This window comes from Lycium ferocissimum, chromosome 8, assembly GCF_029784015.1.
Source record: "Lycium ferocissimum isolate CSIRO_LF1 chromosome 8, AGI_CSIRO_Lferr_CH_V1, whole genome shotgun sequence".
NCBI lineage: Eukaryota > Viridiplantae > Streptophyta > Magnoliopsida > Solanales > Solanaceae > Lycium > Lycium ferocissimum.
This window is the reverse complement of record NC_081349.1, coordinates 33,554,499-33,568,607: the sequence shown is the minus strand read 5'-3', so window position 1 is coordinate 33,568,607 and position 14,109 is coordinate 33,554,499. Positions and strand designations below refer to the sequence as shown.

Genomic DNA, 14,109 nt, shown 5'->3' with positions numbered 1-14,109 from the left:
TAATAGTGAGAAATTTTGATTTTAGTTAATTGTGCACTTTTAATTCCAAAGCTTGTATACCTTCACAAATTAAATGAATTACATTAATTTATTAAATTGTTTAATTATCTATACATTATGTTTGTTTTATGTTATTACACCATATTGTGAAGGTAATTAATTTTTAAAATTATAACATATATTAATAATTTAATATGAAGGAATTAGAAATGTATTTATTTGGGGTCGTTTGATTGAATATTACATATTTTTTTTTATTGGAAGGATCAAAAATCATAACTTTGTCCCCTTTAACGGGATATTGTAGTAGTGGCATAGCTTGAAAGACTATACAAAATGTATGTTAATTTGAGCAAATGAGGTCGGCTTATTAATAAGAGGGAGCATCTTTTTGTGAAATTGGGTTAAGTGTTCTTGCAAGTAAACAACTCGAATAAAAAACACACAGTGGTTAATTGTGCACTTTTAATTCCATTTTCTAGTAAAAAAAAAAAATTATGGGAGTGAATTGAAAAAAATGAAATGTTGCATTAAAATTATTAAATTGTTAAATAATTATCTATACATTTTCTCTGTTTTTTTATGTTATTACACCATATTGTGAAGGTAATTTAAAAATTTTAAAAATATTTTGGTATATTTGCCTTGAATAATGTGTGTGTGTAATGGAGAAATGGGTTGAATTGTGTGTGTTAATAGAGAAATAAAATGGGTTGAAGAAAATGGGTTGAATGTTTCTTGAAAATAAGCTCATTAATTAAATATTAAATTGAATGATGTGTTAATAGAGGAAGAAAATGTGTTGAATGTATAATTTGGAGGAGGAAGAAGAAGAAAGGTTTAGTCATTGGAAGAGTTTAGTGATGAAAGACAAAATTAATGGTTTAATGGTTAATTAGACTTAATTAGTGTAAATATAATTAATAAAAGAAAAATCAAATGAAAAAAAAAGGGAAAAGTGTCGTTGACGTGGCAATAAGCTTGGGCTTTTTTTGGGCGGAGAGAGTGCAAAACTCTCCAGTAAAACTTGTTTTTTTTTTTTTGTCACGACAAAAATACGAAAAATTAACTGGGGGGTAATAGGTAGCCCGCAAATTTGACGTCATAATTAATCTGCTATACGTTGGGGGGGTTTTTACGTATTTTCCCGAAATAACTTATATTAATGATGGAAATCTTTTAATTACATGTCTTTTACTTTGACATGATTTATTTTACCTTCAAAATCAAAACCATTCTAGCGTATTAGTCTTAATTTTCTTGTTTTATAAAAATCTAATTCGACATTTTGTATCCACATTTAGTTCACTGGTAAGGAAGGTGCCAATAAGTTGTTGGATGCCTTCCGATGATTTTGTTCGAATTGAGCGTAATATCTACCTAACTCTTACATTTTACTTTAATGTGATATAAGATGATGTTTGCATATGAGTAATGACCGAAGTATTTTTCACTTTGATGATAATAAATGCACGATGAAAGTAAATTATGGAGAACACTAAAGCAACAACTCGACGTCACTAGGTTAGCCTATTGCGGATAATCGGAGATGAGAAATAGATCACTAACGAAGAATTTCCATAATCGAAGTGGTCTCAGGCAGGCATAATGGATATGGTACAACGAGCAAGAAGGAAATGGAGGGAGCGAGAGAGAGATATTTTAAGAAAGTCATACAAGAGAGTTTTATTTTTAATTTAAATTTTCACGTGTCACATATTACTCTATTCTTTTTGCTATGTCATCTCGTTAGAAACTCACGCACTTTGTTGTTCTCGTAAATTATCAATTAAATATTCAATAGATATATTTTTTACAAACCGTAAATACTTAAAAGGTCAGATCCTTAGTTAAGGTGATTTTTCTTACAAATTTGAAGAGTATTCAGCAATTAAAGAAAAAAATCTTTTACATAGTATTACCGCCAATAGCAGAAAAATATATAATGTCACGCCCTGAACCATGGCATGAGCAAAATACGGTGCCTTGATGAACCACGTGTTTAACGAATCATATAGTGAGCGGACAGTAATGAAACATTTTGGGCTTTAAGAATTGATGATAATAATTAATAAAATACTCATAACATGAATGCGGAAATACCATGAATCGAACCAAAGATGGCTAAACAACACCCGAATATGCGACATAACATAACTAACTAGTCTATGAAACATCTATCATGAGTCTGGATCGTAAAACATACTTGCGGGGACAAAGCCCTAAAAGATGCCTTTAATAGTAAGGAATAGATATATAAGGAGACGGGCTCACAAGTCGACAACCGAAGAATTCTCGAGCAAAGGCGTAGTCGTGATAGGGCACATCGCAATGGAAAGGACGTCAAAGAAATTTGTACTAGTATGTAAAGTGACCGGAATGAAAGATCATGGGGACGAGAAATAACTTGATAATGAAAGCGAAGAGAGATGAACATGAATATATATATATATATATATATATATATGAGTAAAACATTTTAAGTAAGGCAAGCATAAATATAACCGACAATTTCACGTGTAGCAAAGCACAAATACACACTCTTTTTAAGATGTAATATGACATGAAAGGATCAATTAATATTAAGAATCGTCCCTCTTTGGGTGGAGCGATCCTTATCTTTGTGGGGAACGTTTTCGAGAAGAACTAATCCCAAAAATATGAAAATGATATAGTTGGCTAAATTAATATAACTTGCTTGTAAACATGATTCTTCTTGATATAATATATAATATAACTTGTATGGAAATATGGAAAACATATAGAAGTTCACAGAAAATAAACACAAAAGTTCATATCTTGCATTTAAGAACCCATGGAATTCAAAGTATGGGTTTTCATTTCTTACGATTCTCAATCGAATATTAAGAACACATAAAAAAAGCAAACGTTTATCAAGGTTATCATGAACATCCTAGTTTGGTAAACATCCGCATGATCATGGAGGAACGTGGCGTGAGGAAGAACAATGAGGTAATGTTAATACTAACAATAAAAATAAACTTTGCAAAAGAATCCCAGATTCTTTGGGTTTTCTAGAAAACCCTAGGTTAAGAATGATGAATTCTTGCTTAATGTTCCTTAAAATACATTAGAATCCAATTGAAATAGGTTGGGATTGCTTACCTTAATGTTCTTGGTAATGGAAATATCAGTTAATAGCTTGAACAAAAAGTGAAATTACGAACCCTCGTATTTATATATATAATGTACGCCGTACATGTTGGGCGTACCTTGCCTTAATTTTCCGAATTAGACACTACGAATGTATACCCATACATCCTGTATATTTACCAATGAGCTAACAACAAGGTGTACATCCCATACTCATAGTTTACTTCGATGTAGGGACGTACATTTAACGTTCTGAGCCAGATTTTCTAAATCTACCGCCTTCGTTTCGAGTTCTAAGTCCCCGAATCATGAACATAAGCTAGTTAGGGGTACGAGGTTCAACATATAATATATATAAATTGGACATAATTAGACACTACATATAATTTATGTATATTTGGCTAGCAAATATTATTATTTTTAACCAACCGGTCAAATGTGTAACTCTCCCCACCCCCTCCCACACACACCAAAAAAGAAAAGAAAAGAAACATTTTGAGAAAATGAGATCTAACGTCTTACAATTTAAATAAAAGAAAATGATATTTTCAATCTCTTACATTTAAAAAGAAAATCTGTCGTAAAAAGGTCGGATTTTTTTTTTTTTTTTTTGTAAAAGGCTACAAAACCAAGGTTTCACATTAGGGAAGACTCATAGTGGGCTTGAGGTGATAAGCCTGGTCCAAGAACCAACAAACCCATAGCTGTTGAGGCCCAGACACTTCACTATAAATACAAGAGAGAGAATTTTCTCACTCCTCTTTTCGAACGAATCGGATCTAGGGTTCTTACAAATTTTTTGTGCCCTTCTCTTCAATCTTCAGGTAATCAAAATTGCTCTTTTTAACTTTTTTTTCTTACAGTTTTCGATAAAAATATACAAACAAATTGTATAAAAGATATACATATACAATTACAGATACAGTGTGTGTGTGCATAATTCATATAGGAATTGCTATTAATTCTGTGATAATTGGATGAGATTTTATATTGTATGTGCTTTTTGACTCGGTAATTTATATAACATATACATTTACGCAAACAATGTGTGTGTGTGTGATTCATATAGGAATTGCTATTAATTCTGTGATAATTGGATGAGATTTTATATTGTATGTGTTTTTTGATTCGGCAATTTATATAACATATACATTTATGCAAACAGTGTGTGTGTGTGTGTGTGATTCATATAGGAATTGCTATTAATTCTGTGAAAATTGGATGAGATTTTGTATTGTATGTGATTTTTGACTCGGCAATTTATATAACATATACATTAACAGTGTGTGTGTGATTCATATAGGAATTGCTATTAACTATGTGAAAATTGGATTAGATTTTATATTGTATGTGCTTTTTGACTCGGCAATTTATATAACGTATACATTTACGCAAACAGTGTGTGTGTGTGATTCATATAGGAATTGCTATTAATTCTGTGAAAATTGGATGAGATTTTGTATTGTATGTGATTTTTGACTCGGTAATTTATATAACATATACATTTACGCAAACAGTGTGTGTGTGTGATTCATATAGGAATTGCTATTAATTCTGTGAAAATTGGATGAGATTTTGTATTGTATGTGATTTTTGACTCGGCAATTTATATAACATATACATTTATGCAAACAGTGAGTGTGTGTGTGTGTGATTCATATAGGAATTGCTATTAATTATGTGAAAATTGTATGAGATTTTATATTGTATGTGATTTTTGACTCGGCAATTTATATAACGTATACATTTACGCAAACAATGTGTGTATGTGATTTATATGGGAATTGCTATTAATTCTGTGAAAATTGGATGAGATTTTATATTGTATGTGCTTTTTGACTCGGTAATTTATATAACATATACATTTACGCAAACAGTGTGTGTGTGTGATTCATATAGGAATTGCTATTAATTATGTGAAAATTGGATGAGATTTTGTATTGTATGTGATTTTTGACTCGGTAATTTATATAACATATACATTTATGCAAACAGTGAGTGTGTGTGTGTGTGATTCATATAGGAATTGCTATTAATTATGTGAAAATTGTATGAGATTTTATATTGTATGTGATTTTTGACTCGGCAATTTATATAACGTATACATTTACGCAAACAATGTGTGTATGTGATTTATATGGGAATTGCTATTAATTCTGTGAAAATGTGTGTGTGTGTGTGTGTGTGTGATTCATATAGGAATTGCTATTAATTATGTGAAAATTGGATGAGATTTTGTATTGTATGTGATTTTTGACTCGGTAATTTATATAACATATACATTTATGCAAACAGTGTGTGTGTGTGTGTGTGTGTGATTCATATAGGAATTGCTATTAATTGTGTGAAAATTGTATGAGATTTTGTATTGTATGTGATTTTTGACTCGGCAATTTATATAACGTATACATTTACGCAAACAATGTGTGTATGTGATTTATATAGGAATTGCTATTAATTCTGTGAAAATTGGATGAGATTTTATATTGTATGTGCTTTTTGACTCGGTAATTTATATAACATATTCATTTACGCAAACAGTGTGTGTGTGTGATTCATATAGGAATTGCTATTAATTATGTGAAAATTGGATGAGATTTTGTATTGTATGTGATTTTTGATTCGGCAATTTGTATAACATATACATTTACGCAAACAGTGTGTGTGTGATTGATATAGGAATTGCTGTTAATTCTGAGAAATTTGGATGAGATTTTGTACTTATACGTGCTTTTTCGTTCTTAGTTTTGTTTGATGCTTTATTTAGCTGGCATTTGTGTTAATTCTTGAAAGTAATTGAGCTAATTAACACACACACACACACTCGATATACATTTGCATAATTCATATAGGAATTGCTGTTAGTTCGGAGAAATTTGGATGAGATTTTGTATTATATGTGCTTTTTGACTCGGCAAATTTATATAACATATAAATATACATTTACACACATTCTTATAAAACATATACATATACATTTACATTCATAGTGCGTGTGCGTAATTCATTTGGAAAATTGCTATTATTTCTTAGAAACCAGAATGAGATTTTGTATTGTATGTGTTTTTTGGTTGGGTAAATTTATTTAAGAGGCGGTCTTTCGTTTCTAGTTTCGTTTGATGTTTTATTGAGCTGGCAATTGTGTTAATTCATTTGAAAGTAATGGAGCTAATTTTTACACATACTTGATATACACACATTCATATAGAACATATACTTATACATTTACAGATACAGTGTGTGTGCGTAATTCATCTAGGCATTGCTATTAATTATGAGAAATTTGGATGAGATTTTGTATTGTATGTGCTTTTTGACTCGGCAAATTTATTAAAGAGGTAGTTTTTAGTTTTTAGTTTCGTTTTATGCTTTATTGAGCTGGCATTTATGTTAAATTCATTTGAAAGTAATGGAGCTAATTATATTGAATATACTCCCTCCGTCCCAAAAAGATTGTCTTCCTTTCCTTTTTAGTCTGTCCCAAATAAATTGGCACCTTTCCAAATTTGGTAATCCTTTTACTTTTGAGTTCCATTACTAACCCTGCTACCCTTTCCTTTTAAAAGCTGACAGGACCCCATAAAAACGTAAAGTAAACAATGTGGGGTTATTATAGTAGGTTGAAAATTCAATTGTTAAAAAGTAAGGCACAACGTGTCAGCCCTCTTCCATAAGATTTGGCTTTTACACTTTTGTTATTCTTTCCCACTCTTTTGCTGCATTCAACATTGAAGATACATAATGCAGAGAGATCCATAGAAATCTAGTTCTACAATGCACTTAGTCCGTAGAGAGAGAGAGAGAGAGAGAGAGAGTTGAAAGGAAGAGTTTTTATTTTGACTTGGTCAAAGGCTTATGGTGAAAATTTTATTGGTATGGAAAAGCCCTTGGATGGGACTTGGGAATAAGTTAGTGGAGAGAAGAGATGGAATTGTCAGACCTTTTTTACTATGCTTTAATTTTAACGTGTTTTCCATTCAAAGCTAAGCAGTGGGCCTTTGAGGGTATAGTTGGAACTTTGTTTATATTTGTTTGATATGACAAAAGTCGTCTATCAAAAATTAAACTCCGTGCCAAGTCAAACGAGGACAATCTTTTTGGGACGGAAGGAGTAATAAAGTAATGGAGCGAATTTGATAGTTTCTTTTAGAGTAGGTGCTTTTTGATCGAGTTATTGACAAATTTATTCAAGAGTGTGGTCTTTTGTTTCTTGTTTCTTTTGATGTTTTATTGAGCTGTCTTTTGTGTTAAATTGACTTGAAAGTAATGGAGCTAATTATACTGATAAAAAAGCAATGGAGCTAAATTAGATAGTTTCTTTCAGAGAAGATGCCGCGATACGATGATCGGTATGGTGGTACACGCCTCTATGTTGGACATTTGTCTTCCAGAACGCGATCTCGAGACTTGGAGGACGTCTTTAGCAGATATGGGAGGTAATTTTTATAAGTATTCATTAGTTTCACTCAATGATTGAACACATTGTTATAAATCAATTTTGAGTATTTGGAAATGAGGACCAAGACTAAATTTTTAGTGATTTGTTTTTGGTTGTGGAATGAAATTAGCCTGAATAGAGTAGAATGGATATAAAGTATTCGTGTTGTTGATCCCAACTTGTTTGGGATCGAGGCATAGTTGATTAATTGATTGATGTCCTACTGATTATTTTATTGTGATCACTTTTAAGAAATGATGTTACTTTTTAGTAGCTCATAGTCTTCGTTCTAGGAAGTAAGGTGGTTTTTGGGAGGGGGTGAGTTATCCAAGTCATTACAATGGCTGTTCTTTTTTTGAATTTGTAGAAACTGTGTGAGAGCAACACCCCCGTGTCTTAGTGTTTTTAACTCGAATGATGTTTATGAAGGTTTCTATGTTTTTGCCCAACCCGGAGGTTTGTGGTGGGAGGTTGCCCTTGGTGGAATTGGTTCCCATTCTTGCGGAGTGTGGCGATTCTTTCTATAATGTTATTGCGTGTTTTTTTGATGGAAATGGCGCAAGCCCAAAAGTGGTGTTTAGTTCATCTTTGAGGGGCGAAGTATCAACCCTCAAAAGTGGTGTTTAGTTCATCTTTGAGGGGCGAAGTATCAACCCTTCGGTTCTTATGACTTGATGGCCTTACTGTTTCTGGAACCCATTTACGCAGAGTACGTGATGTGGATATGAAGCGTGACTATGCTTTTGTGGTACGCCTTTCTTCTTTTTTTCACTTTTTCATTAATGATATTTATTAGAGTTGCAGGGTGACTACCTTGTCTCATGTATTTGTGATATAAGTTTTTTTTTTTTCTTTTTATTTTCTTTTCATATACTGCTAATTCTAGGAATTTAGTGATCCTCGAGATGCCGATGATGCAAGATACGGCCTAAATGGGCGAGACGTTGATGGAAGCCGCATTATTGTGGAGTTTGCAAAAGGGGTGAGTCAGTCTGCATTTGTTATGTGTTCCCAACTGCAAGATGCATAGTATTCTTTATGTTCTTACTTGTGCAACACTAGAAATCTACATTTTGAATATCAGTGCAAAAAAGAAAAAACTGAAAAGAGTGTCTGGCTTTATGCCCAATGAGTGGGAAAATATCGCGGAACTGGTTTGAACTCAATTATTTTTGAGAATGGCCTTTTCGAAAATTTGGAGATAATGTTAAATTCTTGATATAACTTTCTTACTTCTTGTTTGGCATCCCCCCACCCGCGGTGGGATCTCTGGTTATCGCTATTCTCTTCAGTAGTTGCGTTGCTTGAAGAATCTATTTTTCTGGGTATTTTCTGGAGGTGATGCTTGCCTTAATCTTTTTCCCTATTCAGAATAGTTAAACAAGAAGTTGTCCTTTTTATATTAAATTTTTTTTGCATTGCAGGTCCCTCGTGGTCCAGGTGGATCTCGAGAGTTTGGCGGCAGAGGTCCTCCTCCAGGTACAGGTCGTTGCTTTAATTGTGGACTTGATGGCCATTGGGCTCGAGATTGCAAGGCTGGGGACTGGAAGAACAAGTGTTACCGCTGTGGGGATCGAGGTCATATAGAAAGAAACTGTCAGAATAGCCCCAAGAAATTGAAGTATTTCCTCATGGTCATCTCGTTTTCACCCTGTATATTCTTTGATGTTCTAGTCTGCTTTAACGGTTAATTTTCTTATTTTGTTATTGAATAATAGACGTGGACGAAGTTATTCCCGCTCACCATCTCCTCGTCGTGGCAGAAGTCGCAGCCGCAGTTACAGCAGAGGTCGTAGCTACAGGTCTCTCCTTTTGCTCCTCCTTTCGGGAATGTGCTCCATTTCGCTTCATTGATGATTTCTTTAGCCTTATGTTTTGAGATACTAAGTGGGCGTTTAGCCATAAAAATTATTGACTTTTTTTACTTATAGCGTTTGGCCATAAAAAATATTAACTTTTTTCCGGAATACAACTCCGGAATACCAAAAACGAAAAAAACTTGTTTTTCAAAATTTTTTAACTTTTTTCACTTTTTTACACTACATTTCACCAAAAACTACAATTTCAAAAACTATGGCCAAACACAACTCCAACTCCAACTCCAACTTCGAAAATTCCAAAAAAAGTGAATTTTTTTTTGGTATTTATGGCCAAACGGGGCCTAAATTGGCATTGTCACTCATGGTTGAAATAATACCGTGGGATAAGTAATTGCATTTGTCTTTTCATAGATGTATTATGTGGGTAGATAATATAAGCAAGCTTGCATTGTTAAACCAAGAAAGTGTTACTGTTGTGCCGTCACTACTAACAGATTCTGGTTATCTCATCTGGCCTTTATGGTATTACAAAACATTTTGTACCCATCACCATATCTAAATAAATAATATAAAATATTAACACGTATTGTGTTTGATTTCCTTGCAGCCGTTCCAGATCTCCTGTGAAGAGGGACCGTAGCATTGAGCGTGAAGAGAGAAGATCAAGGACTCGTAGCATTGAGCGTGAAGAGAGAAGATCAAGGACTCGTAGCATTGAGGACGACGAGAGAAGATCAAGGAGTCCCCGTCACCGTAGATCATCACCACGTCCATCGAAGGGAAGGAAACACAGCCTTTCACCTGATGAAAGAAGTCCACAAGAGAGAGGTACGCCATCACCAAGGGGCGATAGCATGAGCCCTAAAGATGATGCTAGAATGGATGATCGTAGAGATTTGAGCCCCGTTGAAGAAAATGGCCGCAGTCGCAGCAATAGCCCAATCCATAGGGAGAACGGAAGCCCAGTGGATGACAGGAGCCCAGTGGGTAACTATGAAAATGGTTCTCCAAGGGGTTCTCCAAGGGGCAGCGAGTCACCCTAAAAAGTGCATATGATAAAGTCAGTGTATGTTTGACTCACTAAATTATTACCGTCCTTGCCCTGTGATTTTTATAGTACCTTTTCGTTATATTTGGAAACCATGTGATTGAATTATTTAGAATAACCTGAATTTGAAACTGTCTTGCACATGGTGTGTTCTTTCGTTGAGACCATATTAAAAGTTCCCTTGGTGTTATGTGCTTTAGCTTGAATTTGGTGGGAAGCCTGGAACCCTTTGTTCAACTATGACCATAAAGTTCCTTGGTCAAGTCTTGTTATGTATGTCACTTCCGAAATGCTGTACCAGAGCTTGTAAAGTTGGTGAATAGCAGTTGGTGCAAATTTGAGATTCATCCGGCAGATCGATCGAACATACGTGAGACTAGCATGAATGCTATTGTGTATGCTATTTGTGTTGTCTTTCTCTCGGGCTCTTAGTATTTGGTGTTGGAATTGGCAGATGGCATGATTATAATGACCTCTGAAATCAGTCTCGGGAGAAATCACTTAGGAACTCAGGACGCTATGTAAATCTCTCTTAAGTAGTATAGTAGTTAATGTGTTTTGAATATTAGGGCAGATAGTGTGTGAATATCGAAAAACTCCAAGAGCAGTTCAAGGTGTGTCATTGTCTAGTATTACTAGTTGTGGACAGTCCAATTAGTGGCATAGAATTACAACAACAACATACCCGTTGAATTAACAGTGTGGTGTACGAGAGGGGTTAAGTGTACGCAAGACGCTTTACCTCACACTGCGCTTGGAAGAGTAGGGAGATTGTTTCGAAGGGCCTCCTGGCTCAAAAAAACAAGGGAAAAGAGTCGGATATAACAATGAAATCAAAAGATACGAAAATGAGAAATAACAAGAGTAAAGAAGTCACGGTAAAAAAGCATAGAAAGACAAGACCCAACACATAAAAGCATGAATCAAAGGGCAATACATCATGAATCAAAGGGCAATACATAGTAGAGCAAAACTACGCCTACTAGTGCGAAAGAAAAGTGAGGCCCATCTACTTGCAAAGCCCACATCACAATATGAGTCATCCACAACTCTCATATAGAATTATTAACCATAATACGCTTGAAGAGTGACAAGTGGTGGTTGATTTCACCAAGGAAATTCATAATATAAAGAAGTAAATTCATAAAGAGCTATGGAGATTCAACCTTCACTCTGTGTACATAATTTTGTACTTATAATGTAATTTTTTTGGTGAAGCGGGAACTTCCTTGCGCCCCTAGCTTCGCTTTTGCATGCCGCTACACCAAACCTTTTCTTAGGCTAAGAAGATTTAACAATTTATATTTGGACAAGAAATGTTGTTATCCTTTTTGCACAAATTTGATGAAATGGATTCAATCCCTGAAACACTAGCTAGTACAGTTTTTTTTGGCTATTTTTGATGTATTGAGAAGTTCTTGTATAGATTATTTATACCATGTAAAACCGTTCGATACAAATAAGATGCACAGCTTGTCGATCACTGAAAAGGAATCAGTACTAATATAAATATGTCAGATATGATTCCTAGTTTGCTCATGAAAAGGCGTCAAAAGCAAAATAGTCTAATGATAACCATCATAACATAGTATGATTAATCTTTTTTTATTCACCTGATTCTTGACAGTTAATTATATGAGTTTTTGTGTGACTCATCTGTCAGCCCAAAAGTTTTCTGGCAACAAATCATATTCTGCAAATACCAAGTTTTCAATCTAATTCATAAGTGGTGCTGATGCTAACGAATTCTCCACTAAAACCCGGCTATTTTTCTATAAATACACTGCTATGAGCTTATGACTGTTGAAAAATACACGCCAATTTGAGTAAAATTAAGCATTTTTTGCATTCTTGATAAATTCTTATTAATTTAAGACGCGGACTAAAAAAATCCATTTTCACAAGTGAACTTCGTATGCCTCTAACTTGTAGTAATTTACAAGAAATCCATCAAAATAAAACCCCTTCAAAACAACTACAACTAAAGATCAAAAATATCTTCTTAGCAGAATCTCAAAATAAATATCGAACGCCGAATAAAATTCCTTTTTTCCCCAAAGTGGATGAGCATCCACAAACAGAAGGACTAGTAAAACTGAACTTGAACTTGATTTATTCCCTAGCCAATTTAAATTTGAGAATTCACGAATAAAGGAAAAAGAGAAAAAACATCATCAAGTAAGTACGCCGCTAGGATTGTGACCACTCATCAATATAACAGAGGTTATAAGTGTGGTGTACTGGTCAATAAAATTGTAAAATATGATAAATTAGAGTTCAATTCCCAATAGATACTAAATACATGTGTATACAAAATACATCTATATGTGTAGTCTATATGAGTGCCGGTGGAAGGCAACAATTATCCAGTAAAATAATTCTATCTGTCTAAAATGTGATAGTCAGAATTACCTCATACTTGTATTGGTGTCTGCTAAATAGTTCCATCTATCTAAACTTTGATGGAACAATTACCTAATACCACTGTCAGTGAGAGACATATCTGATAAAAAAGTTGAAATGCATACAAATTAGTCTAAACATCACTTTTATGAAAAAGAAAAATTAGAGAGCCGATCAAAAAGTCACTATTATAAAAAATGAAAAATTAGAGAGCTGATCACGTTGATAAAGAATAGGACCTTAGAGTAGAAAAGCTCAAAGCTCATTAGTCACTAGATTGAATTATAGAGCCTTTGCATCATTATGCATCACAAAAGATGAACAAACATGATTGCTATATGCTCTTTACCACTTATACCTTATCTTTCTTTATAACATCTGACAACCTTTTTTTCGGTTGCATGTTTCTAGGAACTAAATAATTTTAGTGAATACTTGTGGAGTAGTACTAGATTGTTTTTAAAGTTTTTTGGGATCACAAAAAAGACTTTATGATATCTGAGAACTAGAAGTTCCCACAACTACAAATTCCCATGTCCATAAGCGAAATTAGATACTCTCTTCGTCCCATAATAAGCATTACCTTAGCCAAAAATACGCAAATTAAGAAATCAATAATGCAATGTAAAGTTTACTAAATTACCCCTATTTAACAAAAATAAATTACTTTTCCTCTTGATTAGAGCATGCATGAGTAGTTATCCTCTGGACATTCAGAATCCAACAATACCAAGTTATTAAGTGGCTTTTCCGATCATCACTTGTCAGTTTTTGTCTAAGGGTATTGTTGGAAAAAAACTAACCAATTTGTGTCTTAGTTTTCTAAGGTGACACTTATTATGGGATAATTTTTTTTTTTTTACTAAGGTGACACTTATTATGGGACGGAGGGAGTATTAATTATTGGATTGACAAGTTTAAGAAATTCTTAGCGGCTGCACAACTTATAAAGTACATGTTTTATTGATTTCAATTATTAGGTTACATAACAATAAGTAGGGGTGATATAGTAAAATTATCATTTTAATTTTAACTCTTAATAGACATGCCAAGTCAATATATGATAAGTAAAAATGGACGGAGGAAGTAAATTTTACACATGATTTTCCGATAGAAGATTTTCAACTGATAATCCTAGATAAGAAAATGCTACTATTTGTTGATAATAATTTTAAATTTTGAAATCATATTACTCATGGATCAGTTACCAACTTACCATAGTGGGTAGAATTGCATAACACGGACATTCTTATAAGATTCTGTGTATATATTTTTAAAGGACCCAT

At 33.5% G+C, this 14,109-nt stretch overlaps 1 protein-coding gene across 2 annotated transcripts; it reads left to right on the top strand.

Annotated features, from left to right (window-relative positions):
• The first annotated feature begins 3,782 nt into the window (after positions 1-3,782).
• On the top strand, positions 3,783-10,561 carry LOC132068154 (serine/arginine-rich splicing factor RS2Z33-like). 2 transcript variants are annotated; one of them, XM_059461642.1, is made up of 7 exons: positions 3,783-3,938; positions 7,439-7,550; positions 8,261-8,300; positions 8,439-8,534; positions 8,977-9,173; positions 9,271-9,354; positions 9,980-10,561. In XM_059461642.1, the coding sequence occupies exons 2-7, from the start codon at positions 7,444-7,446 to the stop codon at positions 10,413-10,415; spliced, it is 960 nt and encodes a 319-aa protein (XP_059317625.1). In that variant the 5' UTR covers positions 3,783-3,938; positions 7,439-7,443; the 3' UTR covers positions 10,416-10,561. The 2 variants fall into 2 exon arrangements, with proteins under 2 accessions (XP_059317625.1, XP_059317626.1); XM_059461643.1 differs by having other exon boundaries at positions 3,823-3,938; positions 7,429-7,550.
• The last annotated feature ends 3,548 nt before the right edge of the window (positions 10,562-14,109 follow it).

Excerpts from the sequence above, each read along its gene's own strand:
- LOC132068154 (XM_059461642.1), top strand. The coding sequence starts at position 7,444 with ATGCCGCGATACGATGATCGGTATGGTGGTACACGCCTCTATGTTGGA. Across the intron at positions 7,551-8,260 it reads GTCTTTAGCAGATATGGGAG|AGTACGTGATGTGGATATGA; the intron begins GTAATTTTTATA and ends CCATTTACGCAG. Across the intron at positions 9,174-9,270 it reads AATAGCCCCAAGAAATTGAA|ACGTGGACGAAGTTATTCCC; the intron begins GTATTTCCTCAT and ends ATTGAATAATAG.